This window comes from Salmo trutta, chromosome 2, assembly GCF_901001165.1.
Source record: "Salmo trutta chromosome 2, fSalTru1.1, whole genome shotgun sequence".
Taxonomy (NCBI): Eukaryota; Metazoa; Chordata; class Actinopteri; order Salmoniformes; family Salmonidae; genus Salmo; species Salmo trutta.
In genome coordinates this window covers 24,958,284-24,980,472 of record NC_042958.1, presented here as the reverse complement: position 1 = coordinate 24,980,472, position 22,189 = coordinate 24,958,284, and the positions used below count along the sequence as shown (strand labels likewise).

The 22,189-nt window shown below is 43.5% G+C and overlaps 1 protein-coding gene across 3 annotated transcripts in view; it reads right to left on the bottom strand.

Annotated features, from left to right (window-relative positions):
- LOC115153707 (partitioning defective 3 homolog) overlaps positions 1–22,189 on the bottom strand; it is a 555,114-nt gene that overhangs the window by 266,092 nt on the left and 266,833 nt on the right. For all 3 annotated transcript variants that reach the window (XM_029699308.1, XM_029699315.1, XM_029699317.1), the window contains 2 exons: positions 12,753–12,892; positions 11,429–11,557 (listed from right to left, as the gene is read on the bottom strand). In XM_029699308.1, coding sequence (XP_029555168.1) covers positions 11,429–11,557; positions 12,753–12,892 — 269 coding nt within the window. The remainder of the gene's footprint in view (positions 1–11,428; positions 11,558–12,752; positions 12,893–22,189) is intronic.

Sequence of the window (22,189 nt, the reverse complement as noted above, 5' to 3'; positions counted from 1 at the left end):
CTTAATTACACTGGTGTGATCCAGAACTACAGAACATAACAGTCACCATGGAGAATCATCTAATCATTATGTTCCTTTAACGCCCATTTGTTCTTCATGTGAAAACGCCGCACGTCCCAAATGGCACCCTATTCCCTATTTAGTTCACTTCTTATGATGGGCTCTGGTCAAAAGTAGAGTATGGTATAGGGAACAGGGTGCCATTTGGGATGCACACTCTATAGTTCTATAGGGACTAATGGTATAAGCATGCACTTAGGGTTAATTGGCTGTGTGTTATGTTCATGATATAAATATGAAGCATGGTTTATGATGCGGCTGTAAGAAAATATGCCTGTAATCGAGCCTATCAAAGCCTATTTAGATGAGGGCTAGGGTTAAATGTCTGTACTTGCATACTACTTAGAATGCATGACCAACACATCATGTTGCTTCATGCTAAGTAAGCTAGTATAGATATTGGAAGAGAGTCAGGGTGTCCAAGCCTGATTCTAGTAGTAGGGGAATATTGGGGTCCTATAAATAGAATAATATATTCTATTTGTATGCAAGGGGCTCTCTTATGAAATCTCTGGAGTCTGTGTTCTAGAGAGAATGGAAATAATGCTGACCATAATATTAGAGCTAACATACAGTATGGGGGTTGGACGGAGCTATTAGTGAGGCGGGGCGAGGGTTGAAATGAATGGATGTGACGTGGGAACACAAAAGGAAATAACGCACGCACGCATTCACACGCAAACACACGCACAGCTTTACTCAGGACAACAAAGTGTGCAAACACACACACAGTTTTACTCAGGACAACAAAGTGTGCAAACACACACACACAGTTTTACTCAGGACAACAAAGTGGGCAAACACATACACAGTTTTACTCAGGACAACAAAGTGTGCAAACACACACACAGTTTTACTCAGGACAACAAAGTGTGCAAACACACACACAGTTTTACTCAGGACAACAAAGTGGGCAAACACACACACAGCTTTACTTGGGACAACAAAGTGGGCAACCACTTTAAAGCAATAGCAATAAGCACAGCATACTGAAGCTTAAAACCTAAACCAACTCAACAGGTGAATACATTTCTTCTCGTGACATCATCAGGGCTACCTCTGTGTTTAAGGCCTGGTATGCACAGCAGTAGCCAGCCGGCGTGGCTACTGAGGCGTGACATTTACTTATTCATCACAGGAGTGAAGGGGAAATGCAATCTTGGCCTGTGGCGTCCGGGTGCCGACATGTCGCTCTCGGCTGTAAGCACACACAGCCACGGTGCACGGTGGGTAGATAAATGTGACGATAAATAAACCAGACAACGGCGTGTTGGTGCTGTGGCGGGGGGAGGGACGGGGTCCTGTGGTTGGCCTCTGTGTTTGCATGTCGGAAATGCGTGTGAGTGCTATGCTGTTTTAATGTTCTCACACCGCCGGACGCAGCCGCTCCTATCGTTCCTGGTATTAGTGTAGCGAGTAATTGCGTCTGCAGAAATGAATTATTCAGAGAGGTAGAAGGGAGGACTGGGGACTAGATGTGTGTGTGTGTGTGTGTCTCTGTGTTGACTAGGGACTATGCCCTGAATAGCTTCTTAGCACTGTGAAGTGCAGAGGTAAGGTTTCATCAAGTACAGGTTGGGTCTCCTAGGATTCTCTTGTGTTCTTTTGTTATTTCCATGGCGATTGCTTTTCAATGACTGCCTGCCTGCCTCTCTCTCTCACCAACTTTCTAACCTCCATGTCTCACTCAGGGTCAGTCAATAGGACTCACTACACTAGTTTATTTAGCAGACAAGATTTGCTTAAAATTCTGTGCCATTATTTTATAGTTTGAAGAATCCAATTGAACATAGCTGAACAAAATGGAAAGGATATTTTCTCCAAACAATTTGAGGGAGTACGCACATGCGGGTTTTCTGTGTTGAGGGGTTAACAGAAAACTAGTCCTCCTATATGTTCAATTTAGAGTTATTTATGCAACTTTAGTTGTGATACAAACATTAGGCTATATGTTAACATTTGCAATACATTCTATGGCTGCATAATGTGACTCTAATGATGACTTGTAAAAAGAAAGTGGCTTGAAAGGCTGTACACACTTCATCAGTCTCTCATTCACAATTTGACAAGCACTTGATAATGCCTCAAATTTCCCGGCAGCATCCCCTTTGTGTGGCCATAATGCCCCCTAAAAAATCCATGCCTTTCGCAGCCTGTGCTTGTTGTGCCCTTGGGCTGAATATAATAATTATAATTCCCATTTCTCACTCAGATACAGCAGCTCAATTCTTATTAGCCAATGCCCGTCACGTGATTGGGTCTTTCTCACAGGCTACAAGTGAAGACAGACACATGGGGGATGGAACAATACGTGTCTTATCTAATTCCAAGGCGCATACTGAAGATATTGGAAGAACTGTCCACATTTACTTTGTCAGCCAACAGGATGAGTAGGCCTAACTAACAGCAAAAGCATTAGCCTATGTCCATCTACTATTCCTCATAGTAAATAATTTGACCTATTCTATTCTGACCGAGAAATAAATATTCCAAACATAGTCTGGGGCAGTTGTGGGATGCGTAGACTCCAAATTAATACAACCTTAATACAACCACGCAACAGATCAGCACATTTAGCTTAAAATGTTGATAAACTGTTAGGCTATTTCTTCACATTATAAGTGTAGCAATGCGCACCCGGCAGTAGGCTAGAAGCGCGAATGCTCCAAGATACAATCAATTAATAATGGCGCCGGAGGGGATGGCTGCCGTTTTACGGGATACTAACCAACTGTGCTATTTTGTGTGTATTTTCACATCGTTTGTAACTTATTTTGTACATAATTTTGCTGCTACAGTCTCTTATGAACAAAAAGAGCTTCTAGATATCAGAACAGCAATTACACACCTTGAACTGGACAAAGGTTTTGTCTTTAATGTGTCCGACACAAAGGATATACTGCTTCTCCGAGACCAGGCCCAAATCCCCGTCATTCGCATGTTGAAGATGCAAATACAGGGGGTGGAGATCGTGGGGCCATGTGAGAATTCGTTGGCGAGTGGGTAACCAGCCTCGACCATCCATTCTATTGGCCAGCATGCAATCATTGGAAAATAAACTGGATAATCTCCGCTTGAGACTATCCTATTGACGGGACATTAAAAACTGTAATATCTTGCGTTTCACTGAGTCTTGGCTGAACGATGACACGGATAATATTCAGTTGGCTGGGTTTTCTGTGCATCAGCAGGACAGAACAGCTATGTCTAGTAAGACGAGGGGTGGGGCTGTGTGTCTATTTGTCAATAATAGCTGGTGCGCAGTGTCTAATATTAAGGTAGTTGAGGTTCTGCTTGTCTGAGATAGAGTACCACATGATAAGCTGTAGACCACAGTTTCATCTATAGTCTTTATAGCTGTCTATTTACCATCATAATCCGATGTTGGTACTAAGACTACACTCATCGAGCTGTATAAGGCCATAAGCAAACAAGAAAATGCTTATCCAGAAGAGGCGCTCCTAGTGGCCGGGGAGATGCAAGTAAACTTAAATCCGTTTTACCTAATTTTTACCAGCACGTCACATGTGCAAGCAGACAAAGAAAAAAAAAACTCTAGACCACTTTTACTCCACACACAGAGACGAGTACAAAGCTCTCCCTCGCCCTCCATTTGGCAAATCTGACCATCATTATATCCTCCTGATTCCTGCTTACAAGCAAAAACTAAAACAGGAAATACCAGTGAATCACTCAATACAGGAGTGAGAAACAAGATTCTCTGGTCTGGTAAAACCAAGGTTTGAACTCTTTGGCCTGAATGCCAAGCATCATGTCTGGAGGAAACCTGGCACCATCCCTACGGTGAAGCATGGTGGTGGCAACATCATGCTGTGGGGATGTTTTTCAGTGGCAGGGACTGGGAGACTAGTCATGATAGAGGGAAAGATGAACAGAGCAAAGTACAGAGAGATCCTTGATGAAAACCTGCTCCAGAGCGCTCAGGATCTCAAACTGGGGCTAAGGTTAACCTTCCAACAGGATAATGACCCTAAGCACACAGCCAAGACAATGCAGGAGTGGCTTCAGGACAAGTCTCTGAATGTCCTTGTGTGGCCCAGCCGGACTTGAACCAGATCGAACATCTCTGGAGAGATCTGAAAATAGCTGTGCAGCGACGCTCCCTATCCAACCTGACAGAGCTTGAGAGGATCTGGAGAGAAGGGGAGAAACTCTCCAAATAAGGTGTACCAAGCTTGTAGTGTCATACCCAAGAAAACTCAAGGCTGTTATCGCTACCAAAGGCGCTTCAACAAAGTAAGTAAAGGGTCTGAATACTTATGTAAATGTGATATTCCAGTGAACAAAATATATATACATTTGTAAATTTGAAAAAAAATCTGTTTTTGCTTTGTCATTATCGGGTATTATGTGTAGACTGATGAAGGAAAACAATTATTTCATCAATTTCAGTGAAAGACTAACGTAACAAAATGTGGAAAAAGTCAAGGGGTCTGAATACTTTCCGAATGCACTGTATGTTGCAAATGGAGGACGTTTTTCCCATGGTTCATTTTCATGCCAACCAGGTAGACTATACGCCTGTTATAAAGTGAAGCAATGTGCTTAAAATTAGGAAAGTTGAGAAATAAATATAGTAGGCCTAGCCTATAGAAAGCTGATGAGATCCTCCTCTTTTTAATAGAGGCCATCACTCTGTTTTCTCATGCAAATGCATAGCCTATAGAAACATTGCACAACATGAGCTCATAGCCTCTCATGAAGTGTTTGATTAGATTTTCGATTACATTTGCATTGATGTCAGAGAGATTAGAGGGACAATAGAGTGCTGAGTACCAGGCAGTTAGCAAGTTTGGTAGGCTACTAATGACCATCAGCAGCTTGGAGAAGCCTAATTACTGTGACTAAACGGTCACGTGGAATTTGACTGCCATCACTCCTCACATCCTCCCCTGCCAGGCCACTGATGAGGCCGTCTGGGGCCAGAGAAGGCCTTCGTGTTAACCTCCCCCCACCAGGGGCAATCCCTCTGGAGCTCACATCATCTGTTATTATCCTCCTCACCCTGCCTCACACCCCCGAGCTCTAATTCTTCGGTAGTGGGTATAGCAGCCATTGATCTAAAGCCCTTATTTCTTCAACATCTTTACAGTTTAGTCAAGCCTCAGTTCATAGACATCTATTCTTCTTCTTCTTTTCTGTTCTGTGAAGGGCGAGGGGTTGGGCAAGGATGGGCTGAGGCGTCAGAGCTCATTTTCCTCTGCTCCCGTCGCGTTTGGACAGCGATGTGTAAAGGCTAGCGATGACGGCCCTATCAATAAGTCAGTCCATCTGCTCTACCGCATCCGCTTGCTGCTCTTTGAAAATGTCTGTCGCTGCCCCCGAGTCATGGAGAGAGAGCAAGAGTGAGAAAGAGCGAGAGCGAGACAGCGAGACAGCGAGACAGAGAGAGAGAGAGAGAGATAGAGAAAGAGAGAGAGAGAGAGAGAGAGAGATAGAGAGAGAGAGAGAGGAGAGCACGACAGCAAATGCAAACGTAATGAAATTTTATTTTACCTTTATTTAACTAGACAAGTCAGTTAAGAACAAATTCTTATTTTCAATGACGGCCTAGGAACAGTGGGTTAACTGGGCAGAACGACAGATTTTTACATTGTCAGCCCGGGGATTCAATATAGCAACCTTTCGGTTACTAGTCCAACGCTCTAACAACTAGGCTACCTGCCGAACAAAGGGAATACTCAACCCTGTTCAACTACTCAACAATCGGCGTTTATCTTTTCTGATCTGTTGTGAGAACACATAGTTTTGATGGAAGCATCATTAAACCTTACATTCTGTAATTAAAAGTGCTTTTAAGCAAACATAAAGCACGGTCAATTAATTCCTATAAAACACACATGCCGCCTCCCACAATCTACCAATAAAGAGATGTGGTGCCTGATTCACCACTGACATTAAACATCACAAAGCAAATATCAACAAGACAAACCTGATCCTCTGCATGTTGATTTATATGGCTGTATCCTGTATGTGTGGGAAATGTCCTCTCTCTCTCTCCTCTCTGACAGCAGTATGCCTAAAGTAATGTACCACATTACTCACGCTATGATTTAGAATTGCACTGTAGTGGATGGGGGCCTGGATGATGTGTTTATGGTGACACACACTCGCGCAAGTATGTACGCACGCACGCACCCACCCACCCACCCACGCACCCACCCACCCACCCACCCACCCACCCACACACACACACACACCTACTCTAGTGTGTGTGTGACTGTGAGGCAAATACCAGTTCCTCTCTTCTCTCCACTATACTTTATTTGCAGTAACTGTCAGCGGTGGAGCCCTGTCCTCTTAATCAGATTTTTATGAACATACTTGTATGGATTATTGAGATCCATGAAAGCGCCAGTCTCTCTCTGTATGTGTGTGTGTGTGTGTGTGTCCATGTGTGTGTGTGTGTGGCATAACACCTTAACGCTAATGTGAAAAGGAGAGTAATGAAGCAGCTGTGTGCTAGTTTGCACTCTTTCATCTACACTACACACACACACTTAGGAAAGTTCTCAGGAGAAAGGGATCGAGAGACAGAGAAAGAGAAAGCGAGAGAAAGAGGAAGAGAAGTATTGTGTCTCTATGAAGTGATTCTTAATAAAGTAATGTTTGAGGAGTGAAGAGAAGAGAAAGTGTAATCAACATCCCTTTTTTGGGTTTTAGGTTTAAATAAAAATCAAATCAAATTTTATTTTGATCACATGCTCCGAATACAACCTTACCGTGAAATTCTTACTGACAAGCCCTTAACCAACAACGCAGTTGAAGAAATAGTTATGAAAATATGTACTAAAAAAACAAACAAAAAACACAATAAAATAACAATAACAAGCTATATACAGGGGGTACTGGTACCAAGTCAATGTGCGGGGGTACAGGTTATTCAAGGTAATTTGTACATGTAGATAGGGGTAAAATGACTACGTATAGGTAATAAACAGTGTGTAGCAATAGGTAACAAACAGTGTGTAGCAGCAGTGTGAAAACAAAGGGGGGGTGTCAATGTAAAACTCTTGACCCGTTCCACAACAGCCCATTCGATGTAAATGGGGGTGTGTTCAGCCCTCCTTTTCCTGTAGTCTACGATCAGCTCCTTTGTCTTGCTCACACTGAGGCAGAGGTTGTTTCACGTTGTCGTTAATCGGACCTACCACTGTTGTGTCGTCAGCAAACTTAATGATGGTGTTGGAGTTGTGCTTGGCCATGCAGTCGTGGGTGAACAGGGAGTACAGGAAGGGACTAAGCACGCACCCCTGAGGGGTCCCCGTGGCAGATCTGTTGCTGCCTACCATTACAACCTGGGGGCGGTCCGTCAGGAAGTCCAGGATCCAGTATCAGAGGGAGATGTTTAGTCCCAGGGTCCTGAACACTGAGCTGTAGTCAATAAACAGCATTCTCACATAGGTGTTCCTTTTGTCCAGGCGGGAAAGGGCAGTGTGAAGAGCGATTGAGATTGCGTCATCTGTGGATCTTTTGGGACGGTATAAGAATTGTAGTGGGTCTAGGGTTTGATCATGATGGTGTTGATGTGAGCTATGACCAGCCTTTCAAAGCACTTCATAGCTACTGACGTGAGTGCTACGGGGCAGTAGTTATTTAGGCAGGTTACCTTCAATTTCTTGGGCACAGGGACTATGGTGGTCTGCTTGAAACATGTAGGTAATACAGACTCGGTCAGGGAGAGGTTGAAAATGTCAGTGAAGACGCTTGGCAGTAGGTATGCGCATGCTCTAAGTACACGTCCTGGTAATCCGTCTGGCCTCACAGCCTTGTGAATGTTGACCTGTTTAAAGGTCTTGCTCACATTGGCTACAGAGAGCATGGGCAGCTCACGGCTGGGTTTCAATTTGTAATCCGTACTAGTTTGCAAGCCTTGCCACATCCGATGAGCATCAGAGCCGGTGTAGTAGGATTCAATCTTAGTCCTGTATTGACGATTTGCCCATTTGATGGTTCGTCTGAGGGCATAGCAGGATTTTTTACAAGCATCCGGATTAGTGTCCCGCTCCTTGAAAGCAGCAGCGCTAGCCATTAGCTCGGTGTGGATGTTGCCTGTAATTCATGGCTTCTGGTTGGGATATGTACATACGGTCACTGTGGGGACGACGTCATCGATGCACTTACAGTTGAAGTCTGAAGTTTACATACACCTTAGCCAAATACATTTAAACTCAGTTTCACAATTTCCGACATTTAATCCTAGTAAAAAGTCTTAGGTTAGTTAGGATCACCACTTTATTTTAAGAATGTGAAATGTCAGAATTACCGTAGAGAGAATGACTTATTTCAGCTTTTATTTCTTTCATCACATTCCCAGTGGGTCAGGAATTTACATACACTCAATTAGTATTTGGTAACATTGCCTTTAAATTGTTTAACTTGGGTAAAACATTGCGGGTAGCCTTCCACAAGCTTCCCACAATAAGTTGGGTGAATTTTGGCCCATTCCTCCTGACAGAGCTGGTGTAACTGAGTCAGGTTTGTAGGCCGCCTTGCTCACACACACTTTTTCAGTTCTGCCCACACATTTTCTACAGGATTGAGGTCAGAGATTTGTGATGGCCACTCCAATACCTTGACTTTGTTGTCCTTAAGCCATTTTGCATCAGCAGCATACTTTGGAAGTATGCTTGGGGTCATTGTCCATTTGGAAGACCCATTTGCGACCAAGCTTTAATTTTCTGACAGATTTCTTGAGATGTTGCTTCAATATATCCACATACTTTGCTTTCTCATGATGCCATTTATTTTGGGAAGTGCACCAGCCCCTCCTGCAGCAAAGCACCCCCACAACATGATGCTGCCACCCCCGTGCTTCACGGTTGGTATGGTGTTCTTCGGCTTGTAAGCCTCCCCCTTTTTCCTCTAAACATAACGATGGTCATTATGGCCAAACAGTTCCATTTTTGTTTCATCAGACCAGAGGACATTTCTCCAAAAAGTACAATCTTTGTCCCCATGTACAGTTGTAAACCGTAGTCTGGCTTTTTTATGGTGGTTTTGGAGCAGTGGCTACTTCCTTGCTGAGAGGCCTTTCAGGTTATGTCAATATAGGACTCGTTTTACTGTGGATATAGATTATTTTGTACCTGTTTCCTCCAGCATCTTCACAAGGTCCTTTGCTGTTGTTCTGGGATTGATTTGCACTTTCCACACCCAAGTACGTTCATCTCTAGGAGACAGAACGCGACTCCCTCCTGAGTGGTATGATGGCTGAGTGGTCCCATGGTGTTTGTACTTGCGTACTATTGTTTGTAAAGATGAACGTGGTACCTTCAGGCGTTTGGAAATTGTTCCCAAGGATGAACCAGACCTGTGGAGGTCTATAATTTTTTTCTGAGGTCTTGGATGATATCTTTTTGATTTTCACATGATGTCAAGCAACGAGGCAGCGGGTTTGAAGATGGGCCTTGAAATACATCCACAGGTACACCTCCACTTGAAACAAATGATGTCAATTAGCATAACAGAAGCTTCTAACGCCATGACATAAATTTGGGGAATTTTCCAGCCTGTTTAAAGGCACAGTCAACTTAGTGTGTGTAAACTTCTGACCCACTGGAATTGTGATACAGTGAATTATAAGTGAAATAATCCGTCTGTAAACAGTTGTTAAATTACTTGTTTCATGCAGAAAGTAGATGCCCTTACTGACTTGCCAAAACTATAGTTTGTTAACAAGAAATGTGTGGAGTGGTTGAACAACGAGTTTTATTGACTCCAACCTAAGTGTATGTAAATTTCCGACTTCAACTGTATTGATGAAGCTGGTGCCTGAGGTGGTATACTCCTCAATGCCATTGGATGAATCCCGGAACATATTCCAGTCTGTGCTAGCAAAACAGTCCTGTAGCGTAGCATCCGCATCATCTGACCCCTTCTGTATTGAACGAGTCACTGGTACTTCCTGCTTTAGTTTTTGCTTGTAAGCAGGAATCAGGAGGATAGAATTATGGTCAGATTTGCCAAATGAAGGGGGCGAGGGAAAGCTTGGCACGTCTCTCTGTGTATGGAGTAAAGGTGGTCTAGAGTTGTTTTTCCTCTGGTGGCACATGTGACATGCTGGTAGAAATGAGGTAAAACAGATTTAAGTTTCCCTGCATTAAAGTCCCCGGCCACAGGGAGCGCGGCTACTGGATGAGCATTTTCTTGTTTGCTTATGGTCATATATAGCTCGATGAGTGTGGTCTTAGTGCCATCATCGGTATGTGGTGGTAAATAGACGTCTACGAATAATATAGAGGATAGAGTTAGGGTAAACACAGAGACAGATTGAGTGCTATAGGGTAAAGTTAGGGTTAAAGCCTAAACCCTTGTGTCTGCCAGGCCACTCAGATGACAGGGAGACTGTCAGACCTGCTGAATGGAGGGTGGAGGAGGGCAGGACACTATCCTTACTATCCTCACCATCTGTTGCCAGACAGGGAAAGTCACCCCAGAACTGCTTACATAAAAGTGTTTGTGTGTGTGTGTGTGTGTGTTTGTTTGTGTTTGTGTTTGTGTGTGTGTGTGTGTGTGTGTGTGTGTGTGTGTTTGTGTGTGTGTGTGTGTGTGTGTGTGTGTGTGTGTGTGTGTGTGTGTGTGTGTGTGTGTGTGTGTGTGTGTGTGTGTGCGCATGTATGGTATCCCATGTGTGGGTCTGAGAGATTATGTGTATCCAGTGTCAGATAGGAGAGTGGTAGACAAACCAACCCCTGGAGAAGGTCTGTGTTAATGTGACTTGGAGGAAGGGCCTGGCCAGTCCAAATCTATTGCGTCCCAAATGGCACCCTATTCCCTACATAGTGCACTACTTTTGACCATGGTCCAACAGGTACTGGTTAAAAGTAGTGCACTATGTAGGGTATAAGGTGCCATTGTGGATTCATCCCATATCTACTGGTGATCCTAAGGGGACTGGGCTCTATAATGGCTGCATGGTCAGAGGACAGACAGGGGAGGAGAGGCAGGATAATACTGTTTACCTGATAAAACACTAGACAGACAAACACACAGAGACGTGCCCCTGACCTGCCTTAAATCAGCCCTTCCTCAAAACAAAGGGAGCCTGATGGCCAGGCACAGGGCCGGGGAAGTGTTTGAGCTGTGTGTGGGGTGGGAGGGATAAGTCTGGAGCAAGTTCATGTGGATCCCTATGGTACTGATGATGAGGTCCAAGACAGAAGGTCACAGACAAATAGGTGACATTGAGCTGGTGTTGATGGGAGTGTGGATAGCCGTAATACGGCTGAAGACTCCATTAATATGGGCTACTTCCATATCAGAGGTGTGAAAAGTAGGGTAGGTGTAGCGATGGTGTGGACAAGTGATTGGTGATGTGAGTAAATTTGACATTTGATTAACTTACCACTTCTCTAGGTAGATAGGAGTCCTCTTGGCGTAGGACTAGCAGACTAACTGTTCCTCCCATGGGGGTGACCCTGAGTAGAGCCACCACCTCCTCCTGACTCCTCCCATTCAGGTCTACCCCATTCACCTGGACACACACACACACACACACACACACACACACACACACACACACACACACACACACACACACACACACACACACACACACAGGTAGATATAGGGTATGTATTAATACATGTTACTAACTTGTGTTACATGTGCTACTGCCTTGTACTGTCTTGAAACAATTACTAATTCCATTCTACACATAATCGTCCTCTGTTTTCATAGAGGAGCTGTGACTGCCTGACATCTATAAATATGGGGTATTTCTAAGAGCGGACATTTTCCAATTACATAGTCTATGATTTTCATGTCATTCTGATTGGACTGTTGACACAAGATTATTACGTTAATTTCCCTATGTTTAGCCACTCAGAACCCAAGGTAAACAGCCCTACAGGTACTCCACTCTGTGATATAAGGGATACTTCGGAATTTTGGCAACAAGTCGCTTTATCTACTTCCCCAGAGTCAGATGAACTCATGTATACCCTTTTTATGTCTCTGTGTCCAGTATGAAGGAAATTAGAAGTAGTTTCGCAAGCCAATGCTAATTAGTGTTAGCACAATGACTAGAAGCATGCCAGCAGATATTCATAGACTCAGTCATTGCGCTAACGCTAGTTCACAATTGTGCTAGTTAGCAACTTCCTTCAAACTGCACAAAGAGACAAAAATGTTATCCACACGTTCACCTGAGGGCTAGAGGCGTCACTACGGACACCCTGGTTCGAATCCAGGCTGTATCACAACCGGACGTGATTGGGAGTCCCATAGGGCGGTGCACAATTGACCCAGCGTCGTCCGGGTTTGGCCGGTGTAGGCTGTCATTGTAAATAAGAATTTGTTATAAACTTACTTGCCTAGTAAAAAAAAAAAAAACTCTGGGGAAGTAGATAAAGGGCCTCATTGCCAAAATATCCCTATAAGACTCTTTTCAATGGCAAAGCCCATTCAATAAGCCTTTGTGTCTTAAGCATATCGGGTAATGGCATTGGCGTAGATACAACAATCATGAATGACATAGGACATAAAGGTGTTTTATTCCATATCACATAAAACAATGTTGATTGGATGTCTCAGAACAAAATTCAAAATCTATGGAAGGAAGAGGACAAAGTAAGGGTTGGAGCATGACAAGGGTAATGAAGAGGAAGGGGTAAAGTAGGAGGAAGAAATAGCCAGAAGAAAGAGACTTCATTAATTCTGCCTCTCACCTCTTGCAGCTGGTCGCCAGCCTTCAGGCGGCCATCTTGGATAGCAGCGCCCCGAGCCAGGATGTTCTTGACATAGATGGGGGCGGAGCCTCCTATGGGGACGTCACGTGATGTGATGCTGAATCCAAGACCCTCAGGACCTGCAGGAGGAAAATAATACACCAAACATGAACTGATTGCAGGACTGAAGGACCTGGTTTTTATGCCCCCTTTTATTATGGATTTCCGAGTGGCGCAGCGGTCTAACAGACTGCATCTCAGTGCTAGAGGCGTCACTACAGACCCTGGTTCGATTCCAGGCTGTATCACATGATTGGGAGTCCCATAGGGCGGCGCACAATTGGCCCAGCGTCGTCCAGGTTAGGGTTTGGCCGGGGTAGACCGTCATTGTAAATAAGAATTTGTACTTAACTGACTTGCCTAGTTAAATAAAGGTTAAACAAAAAAATTATATATATTCTTTGAAAAGCGCATCAGGAACCAAATGTGGAAGGACAACTTTATTTATGGCTTTGACCATCATGTCAAACCTATCAAACTACAGTACTTAAATAAGTCATCTCAAATGTATTAGTTTGCATGGACGGTCTTCTATTGGTGAAAGAATGGGCGTGCAGCTTAGGTTGTGTTTCAACATACAAAATAAGCATGAAATCTCCAAAATGTCTAAATATAAGTAAAATCTATTAACCAAAATTGGGTGTTTGTGATAAATGTGTACTTTATACATGTGTGTGTGTGTAAGGACAGCGGGACCACAGATGTGACATGCTTGAATTTAAAACTGGTTGCAGACAAGAATAGCAGCATGCAGAGTAAAGGTTTCTGTCGGTTTGTGTGCAGTCTTTATTCTCCCTTTCTGTGGAGTGTCCACAGGCATTAGACACAGATAATGGTCAGCAATGGGGTGAGAGGATCCTCTGCCTTCGCCCATAACACAGAATTAAATGCTTTTGATACACCACATATCATACCAAATAAGGTTTCCTAGTGAAAACATTAAATGTTAGAAAACAATGTTAAGGGTTCAGGCATCGTAGCTCTGTAAAGATGTTTCCTCCCAAGTTCTGACAATGGCCTTTATACGGTTCTAAATGACTATATCTGTGTCCCAAATGGCACCATATTCCCTATGTAGCGTACTACTTTTGATCAGAGCCCTATAAATGTGCACTATGTAGGGAATATGGTGCCATTTGGGACACATCATATAAATTGCCAGACGGGGAAGGAAGGGAAATTCAATAATAGCCTACAAAAAGGGGAATATCAACACTGACCTTATCGACCGAAACAACCCTACACTGTCTGCCCAATAAAGGATTGGTCAGAAGTAGTGGGCCCTGGTCAAAAGTAGTGCACAATAAAGGGAATAGGATGTAATTTAGGAAGCAACCAAAAGCATTGCCAAATGCCAGTAAGGATATGAATGACATTTCCACTTTTAGATGGGGAAGAATGGTTCCACTCAGTGAGTCAGTGAGATGTGTCCCTCCCTGGTAAACAAGTTATCCATTAATATGTGTAACCGGCACGGGGTGGCGGGTGTGTTGTTAGTTGAAGTCTTCCTGACAGTAGAATGATTAGTATTCTTGTTGAAGAGATTGTTCATTTTACTGGCCTGTCATTCACTGTCTGATCGCTCATCATGACCTATTTTCTCCTCTCTTCAGTGTCTCGCTGGTTGATACCGACGGACTGACTGTGTGTGTGTGTGTGTGTGTGTGTGTGTGTGTGTGTGTGTGTGTGTGTGTGTGTGTGTGTGTGTGTGTGTGTGTGTGTGTGTGTGCATATGCGTGTTGTTTTTGCCTCACTAGCATTAAGATGAAGCAGCAAGAAAACACACTACCCAGCAACTTTGGGTGTATTCTATATTCAGAAATGAAGATATAGATCTTGGAACAAAGAGGGGTACACACCACAACATGAGAATGTTGCTGACAGAGAGGTGTCAACAAAGTTAAGTCGCTGAATATATTGAGGTTATTTCCTTCCTGCCAATACAGCAGGAAGAACGCTCTTTACTTATTATAGAGTTCTGTAAACCAAATGGATAGATAGGCACATCCCAGTTAGACTAACTAAGATCCTTTCTGTACTAGTAGCCGGTGTCTGCTAATACGGCAGCTGCCCCTACTGCTGTCTGGGATCCTCAGTGTGTACGTACAGTAGTGGAATTGGTTACATCCAAAATGGCTCTCTATTGTCTTTATAGAACCTAGGGCGTAGTCTGAATCAGCTGGTCTGTGAAGACCACTATCCTCTACCCTTCTGTTCTGGCAATTCCAATCCATTCAATATCTCCAATCAGTCTACTTAGCCGAATCAAACTCTACATTCTAAGATCCCATCGTTAAGGGCTTCCATTCAGGCAATTAGCAGAATGCATCTCTCTCTAATAGCACTGGCTGTGATTAACTAGCATACTGACGTCTTTATTTGGGGTAATAGAAGCTTTTTGGATTAACACTACCAGGCCTGAGATCCCAGCAAAAATTGGCTTTTCATTTATCTGACTTTATCTGCATACACAGCACTTATATTAAGCCTCACAATTAAGTGATTTACCATTTTATTTTCAGGAGAAATTGACAAACAGTTGCATTCATGAGTTTCATTGACACGTCAATAAAAAAAAAGAGGTCCGCCAAAGCAAAAACCTGATAAAAAATGTATTTGAACGCAGTAAGTACAGAAATAGCTTGCGCACTGCGAAATGAATATCCAACTAGTCAGTGACAACTGTGTGGCGTTTGTGACAGCAACTATGTGAGCTTATTACAGTATTATAGACACTATGTCCAGGGATTTTCTATGATCTGTGTAGAAGAACCCCTTACCTTCTAATGGCTCTTGTGTAGCTTGTGAGCATGATAGAGCAAAATGTGAGTCTCAGCTTTTCATAGATAGCTTTTAATAGTTTGTAGCTCAAACCATTCGGACACTACAGATATTTTTGTATAGAAACCAGGCCCCTTCGGGATCAGCCCTTGTCTCCCAAACACCGCTCTAGCTCAGCCCCCGTTAGACTAATGGTTAGTATCTACGGATGCAGCATATACAAATCCAACGGTACAACCCAGAAGTATTTAGCTCAAACCCACAATGTTTAAAAGGGGTTAGAAGTCCAAAACACACCGGCGATACGGTGGGACTCATTGGGTTAAGTCTGAATCCCGTATCCGATAAGCCAATTATGTAGCAAACATGAGGAGACGTAGAATGAGTCTTAATGGGCTGCGTCGGTCTGTCCTTTTGGCTGCATTATTTGATTAAGACACTTTTGCTAATTTCCCAGCAAGGAAGGATGGGGGGTCTCTCTCTCCCTTTCCCTCTGCCTCTCCCACTGCCTCTCCCCCTCCCCTCATGGAGGAATCAAGACACACAAATGAATAAATAATAGACAAATTGGAAATGGTCTCTGAATACTCTGCAAATGGACAGTTAATTTTGAATTTGATAGGTTCCCTTACGGAAAAAAAAACATGAATTCACATGTGGAAAATCATGTGTCAATAACTGATTTCACTTGGATTCCTACACTTTGGACTTCAAAGTAAATCTCAGCTTTGTTAAAAATACACTCAAGAAAAATGATTGTATTTATCATAGTGATTCAGGAGTAACAGCAGTAAAGATCAGCGTACCCCAACAAATCCAGAGATTGTGAGTTCAAATCCAAGGAGGGGTTATTTTGAAAAGTCAGCACAACGTGAAACGTAGTCATATTGATAAAAGACGTTTACACTATTTTAGCTGCACAGTGTACCACTTACCTTAAAACCCCACTTCATTTCATCCCTTATAAAAATGTGAAATATGCAGTTTCACATGTGAAAATCGCATCTTCACATGTGAAATCATAATTTCAAAATTTTGCATCCCCCATGTTCAAATCAAATCACATTTTATTGGTCACATACACATGGTCAGCAGATGTTAATGCGAGTGTAGTGAAATGATTGTGCTTCTAGTTCCGACAGTGCAGTAATATCTAACAAGTAATCGAACAAATTCACATCGACTACCTTATACACACAAATGTAAAGGGATGAATAAGAATAGGTACATATAAATATATGGATGAGCGATGGCCGTGTGGCATATGCAAGATGCAGAAGACGGTATAGAATACAGTACATAGAGTTGAAGTCGGAAGTTTACATACACCTTAGCCAAATACATTTAAACTAATTTTTTTCACAATTCCTGACATTTAATCCTAGTAAAAATGCCCTGTCTTAGGTCAGTTAGGATCACCACTTTATTTTAAGAATGAGAAATGTCAGAATAATAGTACAGATAATTATTTATTTCAGCTTTTATTTCTTTCATTACAATCCCAGTGGGTCAGAAGTTTACATACACTCAATTAGTATTTGGTAGCATTGCCTATAAATTGTTTAACTTGGGTAAAACGTTTTGGGTAGCCTTCCACAAGCTTCGCACAATAAGTTGGGTGAATTTTGGACCACTCCTCCTGACAGAGCTGGTGTAACTGAGTCAGGTTTGTAGGCCTCCTTGCTAGCACAAGCTTTTTCAGTTCTGCCCACAAATTTTCTATAGAATTGAGGTCAGGGCTTTGTGATGGCCACTCCAATACCTTGATTTTGTTGTCCTTAAGCCATTTTTCGACAACTTTGGAAGTATGCTTGGGGTCATTGTCCATTTGGAAGACCCATTTGCGACCAAGCTTTAACTTCCTGACAGATTTCTTGAGATGTTGCTTCAATATATCCACATAACTTGATGCTGCCACCACCATGCTTCACGGTTGGGATAGTGTTCTTCGGCTTGCAAGCGTCCCCCTTTCTCCTCCAAATATATTGATGGTCATTATGGCCAAACAGTTCTATTTTGTTTCATCAGACCAGATTACATTTCTCCAAAAAGTACGATCTTTGTCCCCATGTGCAGTTGCAAACCATTGTCTGGCTTTTTTATGGCGGTTTTGGAGCAGTGGCTTCTTCTCTGCTGAGCGGCCATTCAGGTTATGTCAATATAGGACTCGTTTTACTGTGGATATAGATACTTTTGTACCTGTTTTGTCCAGGATCTTCACAAGGTCATTTGCTGTTGTTCTGGGATTGATTTGCACTTTTTGCACCAAAGTACGTTAGTCTCTAAGAGACAGAATGCGTCTCCTTCCTGTGCGGTATGATGGCTGCTTGGTCCCATGGTGTTTATACTTGCGTACTATTGTTTGTACAGATGAACGTGGTACCTTCAGGTGTTTGGAAATTGCTCCCAAGGATGAACCAGACCTTTTTTCTGAGGTCAAGGCTGATTTTTTATTTTTTTCCCCCATGATGTCAAGCAAAGAGGCACTGAGTTTGAAGGTAGGCCTTGAAATACATCCATAGGTACATCCCCAATTGACTAAAATTATGTCAATTAGCCTATCAGAAGCTTCTAAAGCCATGACCTCATTTTCTGGAATTTTCCAAGCTGTTTAAAGGCACAGTCAACTTAGTGTATGTAAACTTCTGACCCACTTGGAATTGTGATACAGTGAATTAAAAGTGAAATAATCTGTCTGTAAACAATTGTTGGAAAAATTACTTGTGTCAGGCACAAAGTAGATGTCCTAACCGACTTGCCAAAACTATAGTTTGTTTATTAACAAGAAATTTGTGGAGTTTCAATGACTCCAACCTAAGTGTGTGTAAACTTCCAACTTCAACTGTACATATGAGATGAGTAATGTAGGATATGTAGACATTAATAAAGTGGCTTATTTAAAGTGACTAGTGATACCTTTATTAAATCCATTTATTAAATGTATTAAAGTGGCCAGAGATTTGAGTCTGTATGTTGGCAGCAGCCACTCTATGTCAGTGACGGCTGTTTAACAGTCTGATGGCCTTGAGATAGAAGCTGTTTTTCAGTCTCTCGGTCCCAGCTTTGATGCACCTGTACTGACCTCGCCTTCTGGATGATAGCGGGGCGAACAGGCAGTGGCTCGGGTGGTTGTTGTCCTTAATGATCTTTCTGGCCTTCTTTTGACATTGGGTGGTTTAGGTGTTCTGGAGTGCAGGTAGTTTGTCTTCGGTGATGCGTTGCGCAGACCGCACTACCCTCTGGAGAGCCTTGCGGTTGTGGGTGGAGCAGTTGCCGTACCAGGCAGTGATACAGCCCGACAGGATGCTCTTGATTGTGCATCTGTAAAGGTTTGTGAGGGTTTTAGGTGACAAGCCAAATTTCTTCAGCCTCCTGAGGTTGAAGAGGTGCTGTTGGGCCTTCTTCACCACACTGTCTGGGTGGGTGGACCATTTCAGTTTGTCCGTGATGTGTAAAACTTTCCACCTTCTCCACTACTGTCCCGTCGATGTGGATGGGGGGATGCTCAGTCATGGGTGAACAGGGAGTACAGGAGGGGACTGAGAACCCACCATTGTGGGGCCCCAGTGTTGAGGATCAGCGGGGTGGAGATGTTGTTTCCTAGCCTCACCACCTGGGGGCTGCCCGTCAGAAAGTCCAGGACCCAGTTGCACAGGGCGGGGTCGAGACCCAGGGTCTCAAGCTTAATGACGAGTTTGGAGGGTACTATGGTGTCAAATGCTGAGCTGTAGTCAATGAACAGCATTCTTACATAGGTATTATTTTTGTCCAGATGGGATAGGGCAGAGTGATGGCGATTGCGTCGTCAGTGGACATATTGGGGCGGTAAGCAAATTGGAGTGGGTCTAGGGTATCAGGTAGGGCGGAGGTGATATGATCCTTGACTAGTCTCTCAAAGCACTTCATGATGACAGAAGTCATTTAGTTCAGTTACCTTAGCTTTCTTGGGAACAGGAACAATGGTGGCCCTCTTGAAGCATGTGGGGACAGCAGACTGGGTTAGGGATTGACTGAATATGTCCGTAAACACAACAGCCAGCTGGTCTGCACATGCTCTGAGGACGCGGCTAGGGATGCCGTCTGGGGCGACAGTCTTGCGAGGGTCAACACGTTTAAATGCTTTACTCACGTTGGCCACGGTGAAGCAGAGCCCACAGGCTTTGGTAGCCGGCCGTGTCAGTGGCACTGTATTGTCCTCAAAGCGAGCAAAGAAGTTGTTTAATTTGTCTGGGAGCAAGACGTCGATGTCCGCAACGGGGCTGGTTTTTATTTTTGTAATCGGTTATTGACTGTTTACCCTGCCACATACGTCTCGTATTTGAGCCGTTGAATTGCAACTCTATTTTGTCTCTATACTGACGCTTTTTTTGTTTGATTGCCTTGCGGAGGAAATAGCTACACTGTTTGTATTCGGTCATGTTTCCAGTCGCCTTGCCATGATTAAAAGTGGAGGTTTGCGCTTTCAGTTTTGCGTGAATGCTGCCATCAATCCACGATTTCTGGTTAGGGAAGGTTTTAATAGTCACAGTGGGTACGACATCACCGATACACTTGCTAATAAACTCGCTCACCGAGTTAGCGTATATGTCAATGTTGTTGTCTAAGGCTACCCGGAACATATCCCAGTCCACGTGATCATAGCAATCTTGAAGCGTGGAATCCAATTGGTCAGACCAGCTTTGGACAGACCTGAGCACGGGCGTTTCCTGTTTTAGTTTTTGTCTATAGGCTGGGAGCAACAAAATTAAGCCATGGTCAGATTTCCCGAAGGGAGGGCGGGGGAGGGCTTTGTATGCATCGTGGAAGTTAGAGTAGCAATGATCCAGAATGCTACCAGCTCGTGTCGCGCATTCGATATGCTGCTAGAATATAGGAAGCCTTGTTCTCAGATTAGCTTTGTTAAAATCCCCAGCTACAATAAATGCAGCCTCAGGATATATGGTTTCCAGTTTACATAGAGTCCAGTGAAGTTCTTTCAGGGCTGTCGAGGTATCTGCTTGGGGCTGTGGCTGTGACTATAATCGATGAGAATTCTATTGGTAAATAATGCAGTCAGAATTTGATTGTAAGGAATTCTAGGTCAGGTGAACAAAAGGACTTGAGTTCCTGTATGTTGTTATGATTACACCATGAGTTGTTAATCATGAGGAATACACCCCCGCCCTTCTTCTTACCAGAGAGATGTTTGTTTCTGTCGGTGCGATACGTGAAGAAACCGGGTGGCTGTACCGACTCTGACAACATATCCAGAGTGAGCCATGTTTCTGTGAAACAGAGAATGTTACAATCTCTGGAAGGTAACTCGTGTCCTAATTTCGTCCACCTTGTTGTCTAGAGATTGGACATTGGCGAGTAATATGCTCGGAAGCGGTGGATGGGGTGCCCGCCTTCTAAGTCTGACCAGGAGGCCGCTCCGTCTGCCTCTCCTGCGGCGACCACGTTGTTTTGGGTCGGCCTCTGGGATAAGATCCCATGTCCAGGGTGGAAGTCCAAACAAAGTATCCGCTTCTGGAAAGTCGTATTCCTGGTCGTAATGTTGGTAAGTTGACGTTGCTTTTATATCCAATAGTTCTTCCCGGCTGTATGTAATAACACTTGAGATTTTCTGGGCTAACAATGTAAGAAATAATACATAAAAAAAACAAATTACTGCATTGTTTCCTAAGAACCCGAAGTGAGGCGTCCATATTATATTATATTTCCAGATATCATGTTTTCATCTGCTCAAATGTGTAGTTTCATGTTATCACATGTTGCTTTACATGTTGTTACATGTTACCACATTAACGTCACATAAGATCACACGTGATCACATGAAATTCATGTGGTTTTTCCGTAAATTACACATAATCTTGTGTAATGTGTCATCACACGAGTCTCATAACAGTTCATGAAAGCTTACAAGTGGGACAATTCAGCACTCGAGCCAGTTACATTGTCTAAGAAATACATTCTGGACATTTGTATAGGAATGATGGGTTTCATTTGAGTTAAAACATAAGCCGGTCTGCCTAGTGCAAATAAACCAAACTCCTGGCACTGGGCTTTCCCTGGACTAAACCCAACAAATAAACCAAACTCCTGGCACTGGGCTTTCTCTGGACTAAACCCAACAAATAAACCAAACTACTGACACTGGGCAGTCATTTTGGTGTGTGTGTGTGCATGCATGCATGCGCACTAGGCCCTGTGTGTGTAGAGAGGGTGCAGCAGCAGGTCGAATTCATCATCTAACCCTCACAGTAATAAGCAAGAAATTAAACCCACGTAGCGTTGCCACATACAAAACCCCTTCAAATCCGCTGTTTACGCTGGGGATTTCTGTGAACATATATTGCAGCGATATGAGATGGCGGCTCCCAGAGAGCACGCTGCTTTTAGCCTAAGCCTCCTGCCGCCCTCGCCTTGCACTAGTATTCCCTGAAGCTTTTTCTCTATGCCCCGTGAAACCTTTCAACGCTCAACATCTGCTTCATCAGACAGCCTGTACTGAGTGTGTGTGTGTGTGTGTGTGTGTGTGTGTGCGTGCGTGCGTGCGTGCGTTGGTGTTGGAACATAATAGACCTTTCTGGTTTGCTTTTCTGCTACAGAGGCCT